The following is a 26,273-nucleotide window of genomic DNA, read 5'->3' as shown; positions in this document are numbered from 1 at the left end:
CCAGACTGACCTCCAGCTCAGAGATCCACCTGTCTCTGCCTCCTGAGTGCTGGGATTAAAGGAGTGTGCCACCACCGCTCGACTGTTTTTTAATTTTAAGATATCTGTTTTATTTTATCTATATGATAGTGTTTTACCTGCATGATGGTTTGTGCATGAGAAAGTGTGAGAGACCTGAAATGGATGGTTTGTGAGCCATCATTGAAACTCTTGACCAGTCGGCAAGGCAAGAGACATGAGCCATGTCCAGACAGGTGAGGGTGGCTGGGCTGTTTTCCTGCCTATCCCTCCTGCTTTGCCTCTATCTAAAAAAAACAAAAACAAACAAAAAAAACCCCACTTGAATAACCATTATTATTTGGAATGGTTCAAGGCCATTCTCTAGCCAGAGAAAATGGAAGGTGACAAAATCACTGTTTGCTCCACCCAGCCCTGAGGATAGGACTTGTTGCCCAGTCTCTGTAAGAAGATAGAATTTGGACTTTGATAACTGTCTGCTGGCAGGCACAGCTGGCCTCAAAACACCTACATTTACTAACCCTTTGTAATTCTCACTCCCTTAACTCTGGTCAGCCCCTTAACCCCCTTCTAGTTTACAAACCTACCACTAAAGACCCAGGGCAGACTGGCACTTAACTATTCTTTTGTGGAATTCAAAACTAGTTTTGCTTTGTCCCTTTTTCCTTCCCTTTACTTCCTCACCCTCCAGGTATTATGTTTGAACCCAAGGCATCCCACATGTTAGGCAAGCACTTTGCCACTGAGCTATATCCCCAGGCTTTTTGTTTAATTTTATATGTATGGATGTTTCGTGTGCATGTATGTCAGTGCATTACATGTGTGTCAGGTACCCAAGAAGGACAGGAAGAGTGTTTCGGATCCCTTGAAACTAGAGTTACAAAATGTTGTGAGCCACCATGTGGGTGCTGGGAATTGCACTAGGGTCCTTTGTAAGAGCAGGCAGTGCTTTTAAGCACTAAGCCAACACTTCAGGACCTCCCCCTCAACCTTTCTTACTTTATCACAATGAAAATGTTCACAGGTGAGGAAACTGGGCCCACAATAGGAGAGCAATCATTGTTATCTTTGCGTATATCTATACCTCTATCCTGAATTTCATAAAGAATGACTTCCTGACCTGGTTGTATGTATATCTGAACCATCCAGGATGTCTTTCTTGTATGGTGACTCTGGAATCCCACCTCTTGGCAAAGGTCTAAGCTCTGTGACTGAGTACCTCCATGGAGTTCTGGAGTTTCTGTGCACAGAATAGTATTTTGACATCATTTTGACATTACTGTATTCCTTCATCAGCAGTGAGAGGCAGATGTATTGCTCATCTTTTTCCATGAGCAAATGAGATTTGAAGCAATGTGCCCATGGTTCCAGACTTGGTAATAAAGCCAGTATGAGGGACAAAGATCTGCTAACTTCCAGACCTCTGGTACCAGTGGTCCAAAGTAGGTACTTCGTTCCCTGCTCTACCTCTACTAAACATACAGTGGGAGCTTCCCATTCAATGTTTGGATGGCTTTCATCACTTGGGCTGAAATCCTGACACTGGCACATTTGCCACAAGGATATATAACCACACGCGTGACAGATGACTCCTCCAGTACAAGAGTCAGAAGACACTGCATAAGAGAGCTGGGTGATGGAAGGCCTTGGGATTGAATGTGCTTCTCAAAACAAGCAGGTGAGGTCAACATCATTGTATTAATGTCACAGGTGGTGAATTTGAGTCCCAGAGGGGTTAAGTGACCAACTCCCAAGTGCAGAAGTAGATGGTTCAGCAGGAAAAGTACTTGCTGCCCAAGTCTAAACTCAACTTCTGGAACCCACATAAAGTGGAAGAAACTGTCTCCTCACACTGACTACAGGGCTGTGCCTCTCAACATGCATCATACACACAAAATGAGTGAAAAGTTAGAAAGAAAAAACTTGAACCCAGGTATTCATCCTAAGTATCATTCAGAGTATTAACAACTTTACCCCCAAATCTGCCCATTTCAGCCTCAGGCAATGTGAGTCTTTGGGCTGAAGAGATTGTCAGTCAGGCATGGTGCCATGTGCTTGTAATCTTAGGACTGTAGAGGCAGCAACAAGAGGGTCCCTGGAGCTATATATATCTGGGAGCTAGAGGCCAGTGAGACGCTGTATCTAAAAATCAGGTGGACTGGCTAGGCATGGTAGCCCATGCCTTAGTCCCAATTGTTGAGAGACAGAGGAAAGAGGATCTCAGTGAGTTCAAGGCCAGTTGCTCTACACAGCAAGTTCCAAATCAACCAGGATTACATAGTGAGATCCTTTTAAAATAAGATCATTTCCAAATGTCAAGCACAGTCCAGTATTGCAGCTACCAACATCACCTGCCCTCCTGCCAGGTACTGAAGAGACAAGAGGGGTAGGGCCCGTTTCATGGGCGGTAGAGACATGAAGACACTTCGGTGACTGTTAGATAATGTCGTTTATTATTTCATACAGAAATTCAAGACAAAGGTTACAACTATTAAATACTTCTTTCCCACCCACCCCTCAAAAGACAGCCCAACTTTGTTAGGAAAAAACCAAGACAAAATACCACCTTTCTGGTGGAATTGGGGAAATAATAAAAAAAGACATAAACATTCTGGATGGTGGTGGTGCATCTTTAATCCCAGCACTCAGGAGGCAGAGACAGGTAGATTTCTTTGAGTTTGAGGCCAACCTGGTCTACAGAGCAAGTTCCAGGACAGGCTCCAAAAGCTACAGAAAAGAAATCTTGCCCCCAAAACAAAACAAAACAACAAACAAACAAAGACAGAAACACAAGACTGAACACCTCTGCACACTGTTATCAAAGTGGCCATGAAACCTTAGGAAAGCGGTCATGGCCAGTTTGCACAGATGCCAACAACCAAAGCCTTGGCTCAGATCAGCTGCCACTTAAGGCCACTGGCTGGATGTGCTTTTGGTGAAGGAAAAAAATGCATTGATCATCTTTCTCCATTGCAGAGAGGGGGTTAGGAGCCTCCAAAGCATCTTAGAGGCCCAAGAGAAGAGAGCCAGGCAAGATCTCCCTTATAGAGAGAAGGTTCTTCATGGACAGAGTTCACAGCCCCTGGGGGCCAGCACATTTGCATTTACATGGCATAAATTCCCACTGCCACTGTTGCCATCAGAAAGCTAAGAGTAAGGACCCATCGGAGGAATGGCGCCTGGGATGAGCTAGTGCTGCTGATTCGGGACTTCCCTCTGGGTATCTCTTCAGGGGTAGTGTCTGAAAGAGAAAGATAGACAAGGTCAAACACATGTAGCCTGGGGAACATGACATTAAAGTACACAGTGTAAAGGAGACGCAGTGTCTGTCTCTGGTACAGCTCCTGCAATAGCACAGAGCGTCCACTAGCAACTGCGTGAATGAATACCTTCAAAACTAGGAACTCCCTCCCTCCCAAGCTGTTCATTCTCCTGTGTTCAGCCATGTCATATCAAGGGACAGTCCCAATCAGGTAGCCAGTACCATCAGGACTGGTCACATTTCAGGCACCAGAAGCAATACTATTAGTAACAGGGCCATGGGATCCTGTCCCAGTTGGGAGAATGGGAGAACTTTAGGCAAAATGTTAGGATGGCATCGAGCAAAACAGTTTCACATAACCTGCCCTGCCCATCTTCTCGTCACCCACTCCCTGCTGTGGGACAATGTTCTTGTACACGGTAAAGATGTGTCACTTGTATTGGTTTGATAAAATGCTGATTGACCAGTAGCCAGGCAGGAAGTATAGGAGGGGCAACCAGACAAAGAGAATTCTGGGAAAACGAAAGGTGGAGAAAGAGGAAGCAAGGGCTGGAGAGATGGCTCAGAGGTTAAGAGCATTGCCTGCTCTTCCAGAGGTCCTGAGTTCAATTCCCAGCAACCACATGGTGGCTCACAACCATCTGTAATGAGGTCTGGTGCCCCCTTCCGGCCTTCAGGCATAGACACAGAAAGAATATTGTATACATAATAAATAAATAAATATTTTTAAAAAAAAAAGAAAGAGGAAGCAAGATGAGAATGCCTTACTGAGAAAAGGTACCAAGCCACGTGGCTAAATATAGACAAGAATTATGAGTTAATTTAAGTTGTAAGAGCTAGTTAGTTTACAATTAATATGAGCCTCTGTGTATTTCTTTGGGACTGAATGGCTGCAGGAATGGGCAAGACAGAAACTCTGTCTACAACTTCCCTGTGCCATACTCTGTCCCAGGGGTGGCAGGCTCAGGAAAGGCACATTTTGTGTCACTTTGGTCTTTTTTGAAGTCTTAATATAGGTCCAACTATCATGTAGGAAGGCACAGGAGAAAGGGGCTGGCACCCAAGGTCCAATAATCACATGCATTCCTAGTGTCCCCTGGAAGATCAGCACTTAAAATAGGTTCCCAAAGGGCTGGAGAGATGGCTCAGCGGTTAAGAGCATTGCCTGCTCTTCCAAAGGTCCTGAGTTCAATTCCCAGCAACCACATGGTAGCTCACAACCATCTCTAATGGCGTCTGGTGCCCTCTTCTGACCTGCAGGCATACACACAGACAGAATATTGTATACATAATAAATAAATAAATATTAAAAAAAATAGGTTCCCAAAGCCCTGCCTTATATGGGGGTCTTCCAGAGCCTTTAGTGGGTCTGAAAAAGAAAACACAATCGCAGCTATTCATTAAAGATTGAGGCAGGAGGATTGTTTGTTACCAGGGGTTTGAGGCCAACCTGGGTAACACAGTATAACTGCCTCAAAAACACTTTGGAGGGATGTTCCTAAATGAAAGGATTTCTCTGCCAGTGACTTCTAAGGGATTTCTGTATACCTCAGGCAATGCCCAATGTGGGGAAACTGCTCACCTAGTCACATATTACAGGCTGACCCTGGGTCCTTTTATCTGTACCCTATTTCTAATTTAAAACATTCAGAAAAAAGGAGAATAAAGAAATCCCAGAGACAGACAGCTGTGCCATGTTCCTGCCAAGAAGAGCCGGAGGCGAGAAGGCATCTTTACCTTGCACCAGGTTACCAGAGCGCTGGCGAAGCCGCTCCATCTGTGAGGGGATCTGATCCTTGTGGTCCTGTGTCAGCAGCCCCTGCAGCTCCTCAAACAGCTAAAAGACAAGACATACTGTCATCAAACACCCATGTGTCTTTCACCTACCCTAGGAGAGATATGACAGGTTTAGTTAGCTCTCCTGCCTGTGCTTCCCCAGTGCTGTCTGTACCCCCAGCTGGTCCCCACCAGTAACAGCTGTTCTGAATCTGGAATTTCAAGATTTTATGTGTATGCCCACAAGGAGAGCCACTTTGCCTCCTCTGAAATAACACATGGATGTGTGGTGGCTGTGCAGCATACAACCATTCAAACTGCTGTCTCTTCTGAGCTGTGCACTGCTCGGCTCATCCTTGCTAAGAGGCTGCTTGGGCAGGTGAGGAAACCACAGCTCCTGGAGCAGAGCTTGCTCGAGATTGAGCAAGGTAAGGATAGAGACCCAGCTCTCAGCTGGGCTGAGGTTTTTTGTTGGTTTTTTTCCAGACAGGGTTTCTCCGTGCAACCCTGGCTGTCCTGGAATTCATTCTGTAGACGGGGCTAACCTTGAATTCAGAGATCCATCTGTTTCTGCTTCGCAGAGAGTGCTGGGATTAAGGGCATGTGCCACCACCTCCCAGCTTCAAATCCTCAGAAGGATACAAATGGTCTAGATGTGGTTGGATTTAGAGATTTGAAAGGATAGTTTGCTAACAGGTGCTTGCCTGATGAACCTTTTAAGGGATCCCAGACTGAAAGCAGGGAGCCAGGAGGATATGAAGTGAAACCCTGACCATCAAAGAACCCCATCAATAGGACACTATACCCTTCCAGCTCTATCTTTCAAACCCTTACTCAAAATCCACTTTCTTAGAGACTGGGAAGATGGTTCAGAGGTTAAGAGGACCAGCTCTTCTTCCAGGGAACCCAAGTTCAGTTCCTAGCACCTACATGGCAGTTCACAACTGCCTGTAACTCTAGCTCTAAGGAATCTGACACCCTCACACAGACACACATGCAGGCAAAAAAAACAATGCACATCAAAAAAAAAAAAAATAAAATCATTACAAGACCCACATTTACAGAAAGTGAGACATCTCTGTGACTACGTAGAAAATCTCCTAAAGCAAATGCCACCAGAAGCATTCCAGCCTCTGAAACCCTTACAGTGCCAACCTGGCTATGCATAAGTGCATAACTACCCTGACAGTCATGCCACTGTCAGAGGATGCCATCTCCACAACAATCATGTCCCATAACACCAGAGAGCAATGGCATCACAGAGCTTACCCTATACCAGCCCTTCCACAAGGTCTGAACTGTATCCGCTTGCTTGCCCCTCACACCTTGAAAGTGGACACTATCATTATCCCTATTTTGCAAATAGAGAAACTGATGAACTGGGAGATGAGATTTGTCTGTGATCACCCAGCTACTAATCAGGCCTCTGGTCCCAAGTCCTTGTACTTAACTGTGATTCCTGGACCCTCCCCCTCTAATAACAGGAGTGGGACTCGGAAGAGCAGCGGGGCTCACCTCGATGTTGAGCAGGAACGCGGTCTTGGCCTCCTCTGTCACCCTGTGCTTCACCTCAGGTGTCATCTCCAGGGTGTTCATACGAGCACGATAGAGCTGTTTGAACTTGGTGGCATTGTCGATGTTGGGGAAGGTGAAAAAAGCCAAGCCCTCACCAGAGCCAGGCAGGGCCAGGGACTTCTGTGCGATCTTCTTCAGGACCTGGCCCCCTGAGAGGTCACCCAGGTAACGGGTATACGTGTGGGCCACCAGCAGCTCTGGATGAGTGTGCCCCACCTCGTGGAGGCGTCTCACATAGTGCTGCGTGGCTGGAGTGTAAGGAATGGTCTCTTGCCAGTGGGGCCCATACCAGAAGGCCATGTCCTGCTCCAGGGCGGCCTTTCGGTGCAGCTCCTCAGGGAAGTAGAGCGGGGAATAAACAGGGTTCTCCTTGTTGCGTTCTATTTCCTCCTCCAGGGCCGCGTAGATGTGGTACAAGGAAGCCATCACCAGCTGAAACCAGAGCCAGTTTCTCAGAAACCCTCTGTGGCTGCCTACTGGGAGACTCTCTGTGCCCACCACTCTGCAGTCCCTCAATCTCCACCCAGCTCACAGTGATCTCGTGTCTAGTATTTTCTTTTTCTCTTCTTTTTGGCTTTTTGAGACAGGTTTCTCTGTGTAGCCCTGGCTACACAGTCTTCGTCTGTAGACCAGAATGGCCTTGAACTCAGAGATCTCCCTGCCTCTACCTTCTGATTGCTGGGATTAAAGATGTGTGCCACCACTGCCCAGCTGTATCTAATGTTTTTTACTGATATCAGTTTCACAACTGTGCCAGGAAATAGCAGAATCAGAGTCTATTGTGTATGCTGGGTTTCTCAGAAGCACTCGGGAGGCTGAATGAGCTAGACAATCTTACTGTGAGGACAAGACACTGCAGGGCTAAGGCAACTTCCCCTTGCCTTCAGAAGCAAATTGGAATTGGGTTAAAGATCTGGGTATGGTGGTACAAGCCTGTGGTCCAAATACTCAGGAGACTGACTCGGGAGCATTGAGCATTCCTGAACTATGTAGTGAGACCCTATCCAATAATCCAAGGTCAGCGGTTGGTTGAGAAGCTATCCAGCCCATGCAAGGCACAGGGTTAGTCAGGTCAGGAGTGCATACTCTGAAATTAGGCCATCTCTGTTTGGTTTTGGTCTTTTTCACATAATGCTCACTGTGTGGCCTCTTAACCTCTCAGAGCTTTCCCCTTATCGCCTCCTCAAGGCTGAGACAGGAGTATAAAGCGACCAACATAGAGGAGGTGTTCAATTAGCCATCCTACTGTCCAAGCTCCTCGGTCAGCATCACACTTCCTTTGACAAGCCTTCATCATCCCTGACTCCAACCTCTCCATTCAATTATTGGCCTGAGATCTCTGGGCGTACCTCCTACACCCTCCCCCCAAATGTTCTGGCTAACCGACAGTCACATACCTTAAAGCCTTCCCTGGTCACCTGGCCCTTCTGAAAGTTCCTCATGAACTCAACATTCTCTGCCTGGGTGTGCACCTCCTTGGTGGCCTCCTTCAAGGTCTCAGACAGATCCTTGGGCATGCTGTGGAGGAAGGGAGGAGAATCAGCAGGGGTTGGCTGTGAATGGTTCTTCCCAAGCTAAAGACAGAGTGCTGGGACCTCACCATCACAGATTGGACCTACAGATAGGTCCAGCCTCCAATCTAGAAAAGCCATAGTCTTAACCATGCAAATAATCATCAATCATTAAATACTATGGGATGTAGTTCCCCAAACCACAGGGAAAATTCCTATTCCAGTTACTCCCAGTGAAGGGGAGAAAAGGTATGGGCTGACCACAGAGAGGAGTCCCACCACTCCAAGGTCCATGTTCAAGAACAGATCTGTTTTTTTAATTTGGTTTTTGAGACAGGATTTCTGTGTGTAGCCCTGCCTGTCCTAAAACTCACTTTGTAGACCAGGCTGGCCTCAAACTCAAGAGATCTGCCTTCTGCCTCCTGAGTGCTGGGATTAAAGGCGTGCACCACCACTGCCTAGCTAAGGATAGGTAACTTGATAAGCTTTGCCTAATGTGAAGGCATTTCTTTCAAAAAGTTTCAATTATGAATTTCACAACCAGCTAACTGTGTGTGGTGGTGCAGCCTTTAATCCCTGCACTCAGGAGCAGAGGCAGGCAGATCTCTGGGAGTTTGAAGCCTGGTCTATTTACATGGTGAATTTCAGGACTATGTAGGAAGGCAGTTGAAAAAAAAAGAAAGAAAGAAATTAAAAGACAGAAAGAAACTTGAACACGCACCCACATTACAAGCAAAGTGTCTGCATTAAACAGTGTTTGTAACCCAACTTTACTCAAAGGAGTTCTGCTGCAGGAAGATTTGAGAGTTCCAGGCCAGCCTGAAGGACTCATTTAAGACACTGTCTCTAACGAAAAAAAAGGGCGGTTGTTGTACATTAGTGGTAGAGTGCTTGCCTGGAATGTTTGAAGTCCTAAATTCAGTCCTTAATGCTGAAAGGACAGGGGTCGGGGGTAGACAGTATGAGAGGGCTCTGCCGGTAAAGGTGCTTGCCACCAAGTCAGATAACCTCACCTTCCTTGGAATCCACATGGTGGAAGAAGAAGAGCGACCCTCAAGTTGTCCTCTGACCCCTACATGTTTAGTGTGGCACATATGTAGCCACTCGCCACTCTATATGCACAATAAATAAAACATAGTGGCCGCGGTGGTTCATATCTTTAAACCCAGCACTTGGGAGGCTGAGGCAGGCAGGTCGTTGTGAGTTCAAGACCAGCCTGGTCTACAAAGCAAGTTCCACGATAGCCTGGGCTGTTACAGTGAGAAACCCTGTCTCAAAGAAAAAAAACAAAAACAAAACAAAACAAAAAAAAAAGAGGAGGAGGAAAAGCTAAGTATGGTGGTGTTGTAACTTTATTCCAGCACACTGAAGGCAAAGGGACGAGGATCTGAGTTCAAAGGTTCAAAGACAACCTGGTCTATATATCGAGTTCCAAGACAGCTAGAGAGACCCTGTCTCAAATAAAAAAACAAATGAAATGAAATAAAAAAAAACACCCCCCCCAAAAAAATCCCAGGTTATAAACACCCACTAGTTCTGCTGTTGCTCCTCCCTAAGCCTTGCATTCTCCCGTGAGGTTGAAAACTGCACAGCCACGGTTATGTACAGCCTGAGACCACTCCACGCCACCAGGAGAGCCAAAGCATCCCCCTAGAATGGTGGTGAGTCCAGGATCCAGGACTCGGCAGTGCGCGATGCCATGAGGACACTCTCATCCCGTCACCCACAGCGTGTCAGAGGGGTGAATCACATTTCCTCCCTCCAGCTGCCCATGGCTACAGGTAGACTGGGCGGCAACTCGTCCGCCGGCCCCACAGCATTCCCAGGCTGAACAGGGAACACGGGTCGCCACACTTCCCGTCCCCACGCAGCTACTTGCCTGTCGGGCTGTGGGCGCTCCATCACCGGGCTGGGCTGGCTCAGGCTGGTTCTGTCTGCTTTAGGCTCCGGGCTATGCTGGAGAGGATTCTGCTCTGGCAGGCTCCACTCAGTAGTCGTCTGCTGAAACTCTGAAGGCGGCTGGCGACTGTGAGCAGCTGCCTAAGCCAGCCCTTTAAGTAAGCAGGTCACGTGGCGGCCGCCTAGCTGAGCTCGAGTTCAGGCTCCAGTTGCAACACCACGCCCCGGGGCGGGCTGGCCTGGTCTGCAAGGGGATAAGTCATATGACTCTGGCAAGCTCTGCTACAGGATCTTGGGGGGGGGGGGGGAGGAAATCTGAGTGAGTTGCCTGTGGGCAGGATTTGGATTCTTTCCAGAACCCTCTCTACACTACTCAGTGACAGGAGGACAGGATAGCCCCTCAAGAATCTTGAAGGTTCCAGAACCAAGAGACATTGCTGATGGGCAACCCCAGGGACTGACCCACGGGACCCTGGGTTCACCTGAATCTGCCTTCCCAGAACTCTGTGAAGACGAGACAGCTGGTTTTCTCAACTCCTTTATGGACACTCAGTCCTGCTTGGTTTGCCAGCACCCGCAGAGACTAACTTTTCCGGAGTTTGTCCCTACACATAGTGCTGGGTGGATGGCTCAGGCTTTACAGGTGGGCAAACTGAGCAGGAGGATGAGTGGGCTGCCCAGCAGGGGGTCACGGAGAACAGCACCCGAGTGTCTGGTTGCCTTCTCCTCGCTCCTAGAACCTGGTCCACACCATGGCTTCCTAATGCTTCCTAAGTCAGGACACATCCACCATCACAGATACCCACTGAGGCTTATCACCTCAAATTCCTGGTGATGTGGACCCCTCGGGACCGGACAGAAAATACACAAACATACTGGATGATTACACGAAGCACCCATAATACTTAGTTGTCCTTTTTGGGGTTAAAAGTGACTTCTTTAAAAAAAATATGTACTGCTGGGTGGTGGTGGTGCAAGCCCTTAGTCCCATCACTCAGAAGGCAGCAGCAGGCAGATCTCTGTGAGTTCAAGGTCTGCCTGGTCTAGAGAGTGAGTTCCAGGACTACACTGAGCAGCTGTATTTCAAAAAAGAAAAAAAAACAAAAACAAAAATCAAAACAAAAAAATTATATTTATTTTTTTGTGTGTGTGGACCCAAGTACATGTATATATGCATTCATGATTCATGCCACATGCATTCAGTTGCCTGAGAAAGCCAGAAGAAAGCATTGGATCCCCTGGAACTAGAGTTACATACAGGTGGTTGTGAGCTGCCCGTGTGGATACTGAGAACCAACTCGGGTTCTCCAGACGACCAGCAAGTACTGTCAGCCTCTGAGCCACCCGTCCAGCCTAAAAGTGACTTCTAATGTCAACAAGATTTCATTTTCGTTTGTTTGCTTGCTTGTTTGTTTCTTCTTCTTCTTCTTCTTTTTTTTTTTTTTTTTTTTTTTTTTGGTTTTTCGAGACAGGGTTTCTCTGTGGTTTTGGAGCCTGTCCTAGAACTAGCTCTTGTAGACCAGGCTAGTCTCGAACTCCCAGAGATCTGCCTGCCTCTGCCTCCCAAGTGCTGGGATTAAAGGCGTGCGCCACCACCGCCCGGCTTTCTTCTTTTATTTTTAAGGATATTGTTTAGAAACTCAGAAGAAAGACAAATGGAGGTTGGCAAACCCCCCTCAAGAGGAGCGAGATGACCAAGGGTGGACCCCCCTCGAAGGGAGCGGGATAGCCAACTGCCTATCAAGGGTGGACCCCTCAAGGGGAGCGGGATGGCCAAGTCTCACCCCGTGTGCCCAAAGAATCTGTCACACTTGGTCAAATCCCTTGCGTCGTCACTGTCCCACTCAGCACAGTGACAATAGAATAACAGCTCCAGTAACTGAAGACCCACGGCACGTGGACAACTCATCTCTCAAGAACTCCACCAGAAAAGCCCAGGGGCTGACTTTAGAGAACAGGACAGAGGCTTCCGATAGTACGTGAATTCACTGAACCAGGAGGACTCCACGTTCCCTGGGAAGCAGGCGGCGTATCTTCTGCCTGCGAATGGTGTAGACAGGACAAGTGGCTATGGCCACTGCCAACCAGCAGGTGCTTCTCTACGTGTTCTGGATGGAAAGCAAGTGGGCCCCGACCCTATCCACTTGGTGCCGTAAATCCCCAGGGCTGGACCTGTGCCTGGCACATGACAGACGGTTAATAATAACTGCAGGGACAAGGTTGCCCAAAGACTCCTGATGGGAATGGGGATGAGGTGATGGTGTTGTTTGGCTGTCGTGGCTCGAAGCTGCCAGGAAGGGCACAAAGTGCAATCCTAGCCAACCTTTGCTCTTGCTGTGTGCAGAGGCTCAGCTGATCCGGGCAGCAGCGTGAGATCTGTGCAACCACTATCTGCATCTCTCTTTCGTCTACTGGAGTCTAATGAGGAGCAGTGAAGTCAAGGAAGTTTCTTGTCACTCGGCTATGTTGATGTCAGAATCAAAATTCTTGCCCTGGTAACAGGAAGCTAGGCCTCCCTCCTGACCACCTTACCCCAACCCCTGTCATGGAGGGTCCAGGAGTTTAGGGGGCAATAATGGGAAATATGGGCAATAATAGGAATCTACAGCCTGTTATTCTAAGGACTGCAAAAAATGAAACTCACAACATGAATCTCCTTTTTAACATGGGCATCCAAAGAGAGAGGCATTGACTCAGGCTGTGGCCCCATTAGAGACACAACCTTTGCTTAACCTTTGTTTCTGACTTCTGGGCACTGGCTTGTTCTCTGGAAGCCCCAGATGTATATAGAAGATAGACTACACAAAATTTGGGGACAGAAGCAGCCAGACCACCCCCCCCCATTGTGCGCGCGCATGTGAGTGCGCACACATGTGTACACACACACATAAACACACACTGCTCATATTAACTCAGGTAGGCATACCAGGCTGTTCTGGTTCCATCCCAGATATCTCCATCCCCCAACACACACACACACACACACACACACACACACACACACACACACACCATGCACACTATGCCCACACTGACTCAGGCAGCCAGACCAGGCTGTTCTGGTCCCTTCCCAGCATTTCCCCACCCCACACCCCACTCCCACGCCCATACTAATTCAACTTCCTTGCTTCCTTTGCCTCATGCACCCAAAAGACCCCCAATCCATGCCCTTTCTCTTGCTGCAGTGACTAGCTGAATACCCACCCCTCAAAGATGTCTGACATCAAGACCAGAGAAAAATTCTGAAGGCAGATGTGAGACTGCCCTAGACCGTCCCTCAAGATTTAGGGTCATTGTTAGTATCCAGGCACCCCTTGGCCCTGCCCCATGGGAACCCTTGCCTGGATACTAACAGTCATTACAAGTACATGATGGGTGCAGAGACAGTTGATAGGTGAGGAAAGATGGAGAGGGACAGGAGACGGGAAGACGCTGTCCTGCCTTCTGCAAAGATGAGGGATACAGCAGCAAATTGACTGACATGCGCAAGCAGCGTCAGGAAGCTAGAAACACAAGGAACTCCTGCTACAGGAGTTGCCCACGCCACCCGCTCCCCCAGCCCATCTCACAGGCTCCTGCGGTGAATTTCAGGATAGAACAGACGTAAGAGAGCGGTCAGTCATAACTCCTAAGCTTTCCAAACTTTGTGTGTGTGTGTGTGTGTACCTCACATTCAGGCCAGTTTGGTGTGTGTGTGTGTGTGTGTGGTGTGTGCGCGCACGCGGGCGCCTCACATTCACGCCAGCTTGAAACGTTTCAAACAGGGCTTTACAATTTAGAACCAAACAAGCGGCTTCTGTACCTTGCTGGAACTTTCATTTCCTCCTGCCTGGGGCTAAAGCTACCCTTTTACCAACTAACTTATTCAGAGGGAAGCTGAAGAAACCGAGAGTGACTCAGCAAAATCTGCCTTCCCTTTGTCTGCAGTCTCCCTCCCAACCATGACACAGCATAAAAGCAGCTGCAAAGCAGAGGAAACCGCAACTCAGCATGGGAAGAGGGCGGGGGTCAGATTTGGGTTTGGGTTCTACTTCCAGTTGCTGTGAAAAACAAGGTCCAGGCTCCGGGACAGGGCGGGCGGGCGGGGGCGGGGAGGGGGCAGTGGGAAGGGGGGTTGGAGTCCTGGGCCAGGGGTGGAGCTCTTGTGCCTTCTGCCCCAGTTAGATGGCAGAAAGGGGATTTGTGTGGGTATCTTCGAGTAAGAATTCTCAGAGGGCATATTGACTACACCATGCCTGAGACAGTCCAGGAGGGGACGGAGGGCAAAGGACTCCGGTGGGGATCTTCAGCCTACATATACTCCCTGATGACATGATGACATGGATGACGGGAGGATCGTAAGTGGAAATCGTCTGACAGGCAGACAAATACATGCTGCCACACACTAGGACAGAAAAAGAGCATTCCTAATGAAACAGTTGCCCAAAGCAGAAAGACAGGTCCCTACAACTGACCTCTGGTAGGGAGCTCCATGACAAACCCTCACATAGACAGCAGGTGGACAGCTGGATCAGACGCTGGACCACCATGACATCACTGCACACCCGTGGTCAACACCTGTTAAGGGCTCCCTGCTGTCCCTGGGGTAAAGTACAAGGCCTTTATCCGGGCACAGCTGGCCTTGCAGATCTAGCTGAGCCCACCTCTCCGGCAGTGGAGTCTCACTCCCATACACACTCCAAGCATGTCAGACTCAGAGGAGCACTTCCAGTCTGGAACCACCAAGACTGTTATCCTCAGGGTTGCTAGCCTCCCCTAGAATACCACTTGCCAAGAGACTAGTGAGGTACATGCCTGTCACCTAGCACTGTGGGGGTGGAAGCAGGAAGTACAACCAATTCACTAAAGATGTAAGAGTTACTTATGTAAGATTTTTTTTTATCGGAACCATCAGCTCACAAATAACAACACCATGATTTATTACTAATTATGAAAGCTCGACCTTAGCTTTTACACTTTGTCCCATTAGTTCTTATAACTATAATATAATTATAACTTACATTAATCCATTTATATTAATTTATGTTCTGCCATAAGGCATTACCTCTCTTCCACCTTATGCCTCCTGTTTCCTCTCCATGTCTTGCCGGAGAATCCACCTTTCTTCTTCCCTGAGTTCTCTCTTTGCCCAGAAGTCCTGCGTATATCTCCTGCCTTGGCTGTTCAGCTTTTATTTATTTTTTTAAAATATTATTTATTATGTATACAAGGGCACCAGATCTCATTACAGATGGTTGTGAGCCACCATGTGGTTGCTGGGAATTGAACTCAGAACCTTTGGAAGAGCAGTGTGTTCAAGATCAGCCTGGTCTACACAGCAAGTTTCAAGATAGGTAGGGCTACACAGAGGGACCCTGTGTTAAGAATTCAAAAAACAAAAAGGCACTTGCTGTGTAATTCTATTTACATAAGAACATGTATAGAATACATAACTAACAGAAGATAACATATATATGTATATATATATACACATATATTAAACTAACTTAAAAATCTAGAAAATGTCAAGCAAACAAAGTATCGTGTTACCTGGTCGAAGGCTGGTCTCACCAAGGTGAGAAAAGCCTTAGGAGTGATGAACATGCTCAGAACCTTGGCGGTGGAGTTGCTTTCATAGATCATGGGGCTTGAACTCACCATACTTTGTACATATGTAAAGTTTGCTACAGTTCAGTTTCAGCTCCATGAAGCTATAGACTCAGCCAAGGCTTTCCTGCTTTTTCCTATATCCAAACACTTTAAAGGGCCTGCCCTCCAGACCTAGTGCCCTAAGACACTCCACTCCACCTAGTGGTAAGCAACCCAATATTGGGTAGCCAGATGACTCAGGCATCACCTTCCTAAGCTAGAGCTTGGTAGCATCACACAGGCAGTGTCTGCCTGCTTAATGTTGGAGGCTTGGAAAGCTGAGCTCAACTCCTACTTTGAGGCCTCATACTCACCTAAAATGTGGAGGCAGGTGTACCTGGCATCCTGCATGTTCCTCTTCAGAGTAACCCACCAGGCCTAAATACCGAGGGTGTGGATAGAGCCACACCCTTTCAAAACATCATCCAGCCTCCCTCAGGATGGAGGTCTTCTGTTTGCACACCTAGTCCACAAGGACCATATTGCCATGTACAACCTGGCTATAGTTCCAAGTCCTGGCTACGCTTGGTTGTGCACGAAGGAGGGACGCCCAGGACAGTGTAAACGCTAAGGAAATGGACTTCAAGCAAATGTTTGCAGCTCAAAGCAAGATCCTGACAAATAGCTGTGTCCACTTGAATTCCCTAAGCCTCTATTTCCTCATTTGACAAAATGAGAATAAAAAATTGCATCCACCCAGTGTGGGGGAGGGTTGGGTCACTTAGTATCTATAAGAAGCTCAGCGGAGGCTGAGAGACAGCTCAGAGGTTAAGAACAGCACTGGCTGCTCTTCCAGAGGTCCTGAGTTCAATTCCCAGCACCCACATGGCAGCTCACAACTGTCTGTAAATCCAGGATCCAACACAGACATACATACAGGCAAAACAGAAATAAATTATAAAAAAAAAAAAAAAAGGAAGAAGCAGCAGCTGCTCAGAATTGGATGTGGCAAACAGAGGAAGTGCCAGGGAGAGCCAGTTCCCCTTTCACCATTCAGACCCAGCTTTTCTCTAGAAATTTCCAAAGGGTTCTCTGACCAACCTTGTTCTCCACCACAAGTTGTGAGCACCAGCTTCCTTCTGTCTCTTTTCATTTGTTTATTTGGCAAGATGACTCAGTGGATAAAGAGCATGAGAAGCGTCTTTGACAACCTGAATCTGATCCCTGCAGAGCATGTAAAGATGGAAGGAGAGAGCCAACTCCAGGCAGTTGTCCTCTGACCTCCAACTGTGTTCCTCTCCGTTCTGAGGTATCCACCAGAGAAAACTCCTCCAACATGGATTTTTTAATCAGCCAGTTAACACACTGGCTGTTCAGGATCCCTGTGAGGCCTGAGCTTTCCTCAGGGGGAGCTTTTAAGCACAAAAAATGTACCCTGGATGTGTGTACCACCACTGCCTGGGGGATCCTATACAATTTACTGTAGCTTAGAGTTTGGTTTTTTTGTTTTGTTTTGTTTTGTTTTTCGAGACAGGGTTTCTCTGTAGCTTTGGTGCCTGTCCCAGAACTAGCTCTTGTAAACCAGGCTGGCCTCGAACTCCCAGAGATCGGCCTGCCTCTGCCTCCCAAGTGCTGGGATTAATGGTGTGCGCCACCACCGCCCGGCCTGTAGCTTAGAGTTTTGTCACATATATATGTGTCCGGCTCCACCTGCCCCTGCCCCTCACCAAAGACCATTTTCCTTTACCTTAAATTCTTCACCAAGTTATGCCTAGGTGACAGTTTCTTTAGGTACAGAGGTCTTGTCTGGATCTGGGATTTAACTGAAAAGATTAACGGAGAAAGTGTACACATGGAGCCAGGCGGTGGTGGCGCACGCCTTTAATCCCAGCACTCGGGAGGCAGAGGTAGGCGGATCTCTGTGAGTTCGAGACCAGCCTGGTCTACAAGAGCTAGTTCCAGGACAGGCTCCAAAACCACAGAGAAACCCTGTCTCGAAAAACCAAAAAAAAAAAAAGTGTACACATGTATGTAACATGAATGTATGTGATAGAGGACCACTCAAGGAAGCAGAGTCAAGAAATATTTGACAGGCAGTGGTGGTGCACACCTTTAATCCCAACACTCGGGAGGCAGTGGTAGGCTGATCTCTGAGCTTGAGGCCAGCCTGGTCAACAAATTGAGTTCTAGGACAGCCAGAGCTACACAGAGAAACCTTGTCTTGAGAAAAAGATGAAGAAGAAGAAGGAGAAGGAGGAGGAGGAGGACAACAACAGCAACAACCATTTGATTTGGAGCCAGGTACTTTTACGTGAGGCACTTATGCTAAGGAGTAAGGGAATCCATAAAAGTCTACGGAATGAGCTGAGTAAAGAAGAACCAGTAAGAAACTGTCCACGTACTAGAAAAGACAGATAATAGAATCTGCTTGGCCCTGCTCCCTGACTTCCAGGAGATCACTGCTTTCCTCCTGGCCTGTGGCTGGTTGATTTCCTCCACTCAGAGACTGGAGTTCCTGTCTTTGTTGCTGTTTTGTGGGAGGTGTGTGTGTGTAGAAAAGGGGTCTTGTTTTGTAGTCCTGCCTGGCCTAGTTTTCAGGCTACCCTTGAACTTGCTAACTGGTCTTCTGCCATAGACTCCCAATCACTAGGATTAGAGAGGTATGAGTCAACATGCCCTGCCTTAGTCCTTCCTTTCTTCCTTCCTTTCTTCCTTCCTTTCTTCCTTCCTTTCTTCCTTCCTTCCTTCCTTCCTTTCTTTCTTTCTTTCTTTCTTTCAGATTTATCTATTTATATATATTATTATGTATACAATGGTCTGCCTGCATGTGTCCCTGTCTAGAAGTTGGCACCAGATCTTATCACCAGTGGTCTGTGTGTATGCCTGAAGGCCAGAAGAGGGCACCAGACCCCATTACAGATGGTTGTGAGCCAACATGTGGTTGCTGGGAATTGAACTTAGGACCTTTAGAAGAACAGGCAATGCTCTTAGCCTGGGTTCACCTTCTTCTTCTTCTTTTTTATTTTTTTATTTTTTAAGATTTATTTTTATGTGTACAACAGCATTCCTTCCATGTATGCCCGCATGCCAGAAGGGGGCGCCAGGTCTCATTATAGATGGCTGTGAGCCACCATGTGGTTGCTGGGAATTGAACTCAGGACCTCTGGAAGAGCAATCAGTGCTCTTAACCGCTGAGCCATCTCTCCAGCCCTTCATCTTCTTTAGCTTCTTTAGGATCACGAATTATAGGCTCAATGTCCTTTATTCTTCCTTCCTTCCTTCTTTCCTTCTTTTTTTTCTTTCTTTCTCTCTCTCTCCTTTCCTTCCTTCCTTCCTTTCTTCCTTCCTTCCTTTCTTTCTTTCTTTCTTTCTTTCTTTCTTTCTTTCTTTCTTTCTTTCTTTCTTTCTTTCTTTTTTCCAAGACAGGGTTTCTCTGTGTAGCTCAGGTTGTCCTGGAACTCACTCTGTAGACCTCTGCCTCAAATTCACAGAGATCCACCTGCCTCTGCCTCCCAAGTGTTGGAATTAAAGATTTTTTTTTTTTTTCCAAGACAGGGTTTCTCTGTGGTTTTGGAGCCTGTCCTGGAACTAGCTCTTGTAGACCAGGCTGGTCTCAAACTCACAGAGATCCGCCTACCTCTGCCTCCCAAGTGCTGGGATTAAAGGTGTGCGCCACCACCTCCTGGCACCTTGATCTTTTTTCAACTAAGCTTTTCATTTATTTACTAATAGTGGTGAACATCTTTAATCCCAGTGCTCAGGAGGCAGAGGTAATTGAGTTCCAGGCCAGCAAAGGCTATATAGTAAGAGTCAGTAATTTTTTTTTAAGCCTTTACCACAAAATAATTCCCAAAAGGCTGGGAAGATGGCTCAGTGGGCACAAGTGCAATCCTGACCACCCAAGTTCATTTTCTTTTTTCTTTTTTTTTTAATTGGTTTTTCAAGACAGGGTTTCTCTGTGGCTTTGGAGCCTGTCCTGGAACTAGCTCTTGTAGACCAGGCTGGTCTCGAACTCACAGAGATCCGCCTGCCTCTGCCTCCCAAGTGCTGGGATTAAAGGCGTGCGCCACCATCGCCCGGCTCCTTTTTTTAAGAATATTTATTTATTTATTTATTTATTTATTTATTTATTTATGATGTATACAATATTCTGTCTGTGTGTATGCCCACAGGCCAGAGGAGGGCACCAGACGCCATTACAGATGGTTGTGAGCCACCATGTGGTTGCTGGGAATTGAACTCAGGACCTTTGGAAGAGCAGGCAATGCTCTTAACCTCTGAGCCATCTCTCCAGTCCCCCAAGTTCAATTTCTTGAACTCTTTGTAGAGTCAGTACTCTACAAAATACAAAATCATCCTCTGACCTTCAGTGAGTGACCCTCCAATCAATCAATCAATCAATCGATCAGTCAATCGATCAGTCAATCAATCAATCTCTCTCTCTCTCACACACACACACAAATAATAAATATAATTTAAAACATTTTTAAAATGCAAAAATGGTATACTTGGCTGCATGGTGGTGCAAACTTGGGGATTGTTTCAATCTAATTTATTAATTTAAAGGCAAGGTCTCATGTAATCTAGAGGGGCTTCGAACTGATCCTCTCGCTACCACCTTCTGAGCGCTGGGATTACAAGCCTGTACACCACACTGGGTGCTGGGGATCAAACCCAAGACTTTCTTGCTCACTATGCAAGCACTCTAACAACTGATGCATGTCTTCAGCACTCAAACTCTCAATGTAAAGCCCAGGGATGTTAGTGCAGCTGGATGGTAGAGTATGTGCCTAGCGTGTGTGAGGCCCTGGATTCAATCCACAAGACTGGGGAATTGTTCTCTGGTAAAATTCTATAACAACAACAAAAAATTTACATACACACGTTATCTAAGTGCAGACTGTACCCAAATCCTATTCATTTGAGGGACAACTTTGCTGCTTCTGTCCTCTATGCTATCCTTAACCTTTGCCTTGTCACCTTAATGTGTTTCAAAAACACAAGCCAGCTGTTTTCTTTGTGTTGGATCTGAGCCTGAACCGAGTCCCCCGCCCCCCTCCTCCCCCTCTGCTAAGCAAGCGCTGGGGACGTGCGAGTCAGCACGTCTGCTCTCTTTCCAGCCAGGACTCCTCCTCCAGGAGTTCAGGCCAGAGCAGTTCAAACCATGACTCAGCGCAAACAGACCTCGGGACCGTGACTCAGCACCACGTTGCCGGGACCGTGACTCAGCACCACGCTGCTCCGAACCTTGACTCAGCAGAAAAGGCTCAGTCGGGGAATTGGATTGCTCGATCCTAGTGGATTGTTCAGGACTACAGAGCTCCGGGCTACGTCGGCTCAGGCTGCTGCTGCTCCCTGGGGATAGCTGGCTCACTTTGCACCCTGACCCCTTCTCCTATCCTCTCTGAGTCCCGGAAGCTTGTGTGGGACTTGTCTGGAGACCTTGCTGAGAGCCTCAGAAGCTTCGGAAGCAGCTGCATTTTCACACACCCAGCGGGATGCTGGAGAGAGGGTTAGTGGTTAAGAGCACTGACTGCTCTTCCAAAGGATTTGGGTTCATTTCCCACCAGCATCCACATGATAGATTACATCAGTCAGTAATTCCAATTCCAGGGGACCATGGCAAAGCACATAAAATAAAAGTAAATAATTAAGAACAAAACAAACAAGAAACCCTGTACAACAGGCTGGATGTGGTGGCACATGCTTTTTGTTGTTGTTGTTTTGGGGGGTTTTTTTGGAGAGGGGGTGGTCTTGAGACCGGGTTTCTCTGTGTAATAGCCCTGACTGCCCGGTCCTGGAACTCTTTCTGTAAACCAGGCTGTCTCGAAATCACAGAGGTCTGCCTGCCTCTGCGTCCGAGTACTGGGATTAAAGGCATGTGTCACCTGTTAGGTCCAGATCACAGAGTCCTCCCAAAACCAACCTAGGAGACCGAGATCCTGAATGTAAAAGCCTTTATTCTTTTTTTGTTGTTTTGTTGTGTGTTTTTTTTTAAGATTTATTTATTTATTATGTATACACCATTCTTGTTTTTTGTTTTTTTTTTTTTTTTTTTGGTTTTTCGAGACAGGGTTTCTCTGTGGCTTTGGAGCCTGTCCTGGAACTAGCTCTTGTAGACCAGGCTGGTCTCGAACTCACAAGATCCGCCTGCCTCTGCCTCCCGAGTGCTGGGATTAAAGGCGTGCGCCACGACAACATTCTTTCCGTGTGTGCCTGCAGGCCAGAAGAGGGCACCAGATCTTATTATAGATGGCTGTGAGCCACCATGTGGTTGCTGGGAATTGAACTCAGGACCTCTGGAAGAGCAGCCAGTGCTCTTAACCGCTGAGCCATCTCTCCAGCCCAAAGCCTTTATTCTTATCCAAGTTTGCAAACTCGGACTCTCTCTGTGTCCATCATATTGGAGTGGTCAGAGAGCCCCGAGTTCAGCTGAGGTTGGGTTTTTGTAGGAGCAAACTGGGGGTGAGGGATTTCTAAGGTTCAGGACCCCTGATTGGCTGATATTTGTCTAGGGGTGTCCTGGTGAAAAGCGTGGGTGTATGCTGGCAGGTGATCCTAGCTACAGTGGTTGGAATGTTAGGAATATGCTTTGGATGGTCTGTTCCTGGGTGGTCCCTGGGTGGTCTCAGTGTGTGGTCTTTCTTGGAACCAGAGTAAACTACTGAGACTCCGGCCTCTATCGAGCTTGTCATGGCTGGGTCCTACATCACCATGTTCGGTTGTCGCTTGCCTTTTTAATCCCAGTACTTGGAGGTGGGTCTCTGAGTTTCAGGACAACCTGGTCTACAAAGTGAGTTCCAGGACAACCAGGACTATACAGAGAAACCCTGTCTCAAAAACAAAACAAAACAAAACAAAAACCCTGCTCATCTGGAGGAGTCTGGAGACAACATTCGGAAATGATGGAATAAAGGTAAAGGCCGATAGAGATGAGTCCTCTCTGTACGCAGCCATGTGACTGCCCAGGATGTGGCCCAGAGAGGCAAGGAGCTGGGCATCCCTGCCCTGAATATCACTCCATGCCACAGTACCAAGACCCCTGGACTTGGAGCCAAGTCAGCCTTCAGCTCTTGCACACTCAGGCATGAAGATTGGTCAGATTGAGGATGTCACCTCAACCCCTCCGACAGCACTCGAAGGAAGAGGGGTCATGTGGTCACCATCTGTGAACAGGGCTTCTCAAATTATTTTCTAACAAAACCCTGCTCAACAGACTGTTTTCCTTCCACTTACTACTATCCTTGGCTCTTACACAAAAACTTAAGTAGTACGTTTTAAAGCATGCACTACAGTCCTTGGTCCATCTCCCATAGAGAAAACAAAACAACAAACATTTTAGACCTCTAGTTGTGGAAATGATGCCTAGCGGGCTTAGGAGCAGCCGGCTCAGTGGGTAAGATCCACCTTCTTTGTGAGTGCTAGGATTAAAGGCATGCACCTCCACCGCCCGACTGCCTCCTAATGTCTTATCTTTTTTTATATTTTTTATTTTTTTTTGGTTTTTCGAGACAGGGTTTCTCTGTGGCTTTGGAGCCTGTCCTGGAACTAGCTCTGTAGACCAGGCTGGTCTCGAACTCACAGAGATCCGCCTGCCTCTGCCTCCCGAGTGCTGGGATTAAAGGCGTGCACCACCATCGCCGGCCTAACGTCTTATCTTTATGCCCATAGATGAGTGGATCACTCACCTCTCATCAGAGAAGCTTCTTTCGGAGGAAGTGGAGATTTACACAGAAGCTAAGAGATGGTAAATGAGCAGAGAAGAAGAGACTGTGGAGTGCTCAGATCAAAGTGGGACCCCCTTTCCCAATCCTGAAACTCAGAGATCGTCTCTGAAAGATTGTTAGAGCCAGAGGGAGTGGATGTCTGTGGGGAAACAGTCCTTGCTGGGCATCACAGCGCAGTCGCAGATGTACAGTCACAGTAGCTGGGAATTGATTTGTACAAGACCAGCCCAGCCCCAAATCCCAGCACAGGCCTGGAAGAAGGGGAATTCATGGAGTCCCACCTGTATCTGGGGATCACTGGAAGCGCTGCGTTAGTTTCATCAGGGCTGTGGTGGCTGATTGTAAACCCGACATGGTTGCCTGTGATGAGCACACTAGTGATCACCTCCAGGACCTCAGTCCTCGGTCAAACTGTGCTGCTCACAAGAGACTCAGACACAGGCCTGTGTGGGCATGAAGGGAATAGTGAAGGTTCCGGAAGCAGATGAGAGCAATGAGCAGCATGACTAAACAGCGGGACCTTGTCTCAACCAACCATCCAAACAAACAAACTAACAAACAAACAAAAACCACAACAGAGGAAAAATCAACCTTAGACCCGACTTTGAATCTGTCAGTAATAAACTGTGGGATTAAACTTGACTTCCTCTCCTATTTTACATTTACTTATTTATGTGGAGGTCGTGCGTGCAGAGGCGAAAGGAAAATTGCTGGACTTGGTTCTTCCCTTTCATGTGGCTTCTAGGGACTGAACTCTTGTCAGGCTTGATGACCAGTGCCCTTCCTCAGGGAGCCCTCTCGCTGGTCCCTCTTTCTCCTTTTATGTTGCCAGAACTTGAAACCAAGGCTTTGCTTGGGGTCAGCAGTAGCTTTAGCCCCCCAGAGCCCTAAGCCCTCTACAACTGGCCCCTGATGGGAAGACACAGGTGTGCCCCAAAAGCAAAGCATGCCCTTTCCCTCAGTGCCGCACCCTCCCTTCCTCCTCTCTGCTCTTCCTCTTTCTTCCTCAGCCTCACCAGCCCAGCCGCTTTCCCTTCCCCAGACACTGTTCAGCTTCCACAATTTGGCCAGGCAGCCATGGGGGCAGAGATAGTCCAGGTCTTGTGTCCATAAACAAGTGTTTATAGATGGATATCGGGTTCATAAAGCTGGGGCAGAACCCGGGTGAGGATCAACCCCAAGCCGTGTGGATGATGTCATGTGATGGGGTGAGAGGTAGTGACTGTAGTGTCAATCACTGTGCTCTGAGAGGGGACACTGATGGCTGGAGATGTTTGGAGGACTTGAGAGGGCGCTCTGTGCCCCACAGAGATTCTGGATCTTCCTAGTCTCAAATGAGTTACTTACTACCTGTGTGACCTTGGGAATGTTGCTTGCGCTCACCAAACTCACCAGTGATACTGGTGATACTGGAATGTTAGATTAGAGTTCAGGGGACTGCAGGGAGGACAGGCCACGTGACAGGTGCTGTGTGCAGGGACTGTGGCCTTATGGAAAACAGTGATCCTCACTTCATAAGATCACTGGAGGGGCTGGAGAGATGTGGTTAAGAGGTCTCGCTGCTCTTCCAGAGGTTCTGAGTTTAATTCCCAGAAACCACATGGTTGCTCGCAACCATCTATAGTGGGATCTGATGCTATCTTCTGGCATAATTTTGTACATGCAGATAGAGCACTCATACGTAAAAATAATTTTAAAAAAAGATGAGTGCTAGAGACTCAGAGTGGCAAAACCAAAGCAGTTTATTTTTCAACTTTGCAAAATTGGACATCAGCCTAAAGAAAAGACAAAATGGCTAGCACCAGCTTAAAACAAAACAGTGAGTTTTATAGTTTCAAGTCACAAAAAATTTCTTGCTCTCTTTTTTCCATAGGCTGATACTCCAGAGAGTAACAGTCTCTCCCCACCTCAACTCCCCTATTGTCTTGGGGGTCCAGTTCCCCACTTTCCTCCTGGTGAACTCAGTCATGCAGCTGATTGTAACTTTTCAACTCCAACCTAAGCAAGCAGCATCCCACTGGGGGATGACAGAAGCCTGGCGCCTCCTGCTTCTCCGTTATTCATTGGTGAACTCTAAATGTACATCACGCTGAAAATAGACAGAATGATTTCCTTCTTATGGCCTGATGGCGCTCACATGCTTCAGTTAAAGAAGTAGCTGGATTTCAGCTCAAACAAATTCTTGCCAAGGTCTCACGTAATCCAGGTTGGCCTTGAGTTCCCTAGATAACTGAGGATGACCTTGAGTCTCTTATCCATTTGCCTCTATCAAAGCCAGGGCTACATCCCTAATCTTCCCTTACAGTTTCTCATAAAAATTTAGAAGTCTGGGGGCTGGAGAGATGGCTCAGTGGTTAAGAGCGCTGTCTGCTCTTCCAGAGGTCCTGAGTTCAATTCCCAGCAACCACATGGTGGTTCACAACCATCTGTAGTGAGATCTGGCGCCCTCCTCTGGTGTGTGGGCATACATGGAGGCAGAATGTTGTATACATAATAAATAAATAAATCTTTAAAAAAAAATTTAGAAGTCTTCCATATAACACATACAATAGATCAAACTAAAAAAAGAAAGAAACTAGCTGGGTGGTGGCATATGACTTTAATCCCAGCACTTTAGAGGCAGAAGAGGCAGAGGTAGGTAGATCTCTGTTAGTTGTAGATCAGCCTGGTGTCCAGAGCTAGTCAGAACAGCCAGGGCTGCAAAAAAAAAAAAAAAGCCCTGTCTCAAGAAAAAAAAAAAGAAAACATATAAACAACAACAAAAAAAAAAAAAAGAAAGAAAGAAAAAGAAAGGGAAGGAAGGAAGGAAGAAAAGAAGCCCTATAAATGACTTGGCATAGCCCAGACTGGTAGAGGCTCTGGGCTAGCCTAGGCCTTACGCTCTCTAGTTGGCTGGTCCTGAGGTGGTGGTGGCTTTGGTTATAACAACTCCTACCA

At 47.3% G+C, this 26,273-nt stretch overlaps 1 protein-coding gene across 1 annotated transcript; it reads right to left on the bottom strand.

Moving 5' to 3' along the window:
- Nucleotides 1–2,634: 2,634 nt before the first annotated feature.
- Hmox1 (heme oxygenase 1) lies at nt 2,635–10,185 on the bottom strand. The gene is made up of 5 exons (XM_075976509.1): nt 10,022–10,185; nt 8,029–8,149; nt 6,572–7,063; nt 5,018–5,117; nt 2,635–3,259 (listed from the first exon to the last, which is right to left on the bottom strand). Exons 1-5 carry the CDS (start codon nt 10,042–10,044, stop codon nt 3,123–3,125), a joined length of 873 nt encoding a protein of 290 aa, XP_075832624.1. The 5' UTR covers nt 10,045–10,185; the 3' UTR covers nt 2,635–3,122.
- Nucleotides 10,186–26,273: the final 16,088 nt, after the last annotated feature.

This window comes from Microtus pennsylvanicus, chromosome 6, assembly GCF_037038515.1.
Source record: "Microtus pennsylvanicus isolate mMicPen1 chromosome 6, mMicPen1.hap1, whole genome shotgun sequence".
Taxonomy (NCBI): Eukaryota; Metazoa; Chordata; class Mammalia; order Rodentia; family Cricetidae; genus Microtus; species Microtus pennsylvanicus.
The sequence above is the reverse complement of the archived record's forward strand: the minus strand, read 5'-3'. Positions and strand labels throughout refer to the sequence as shown.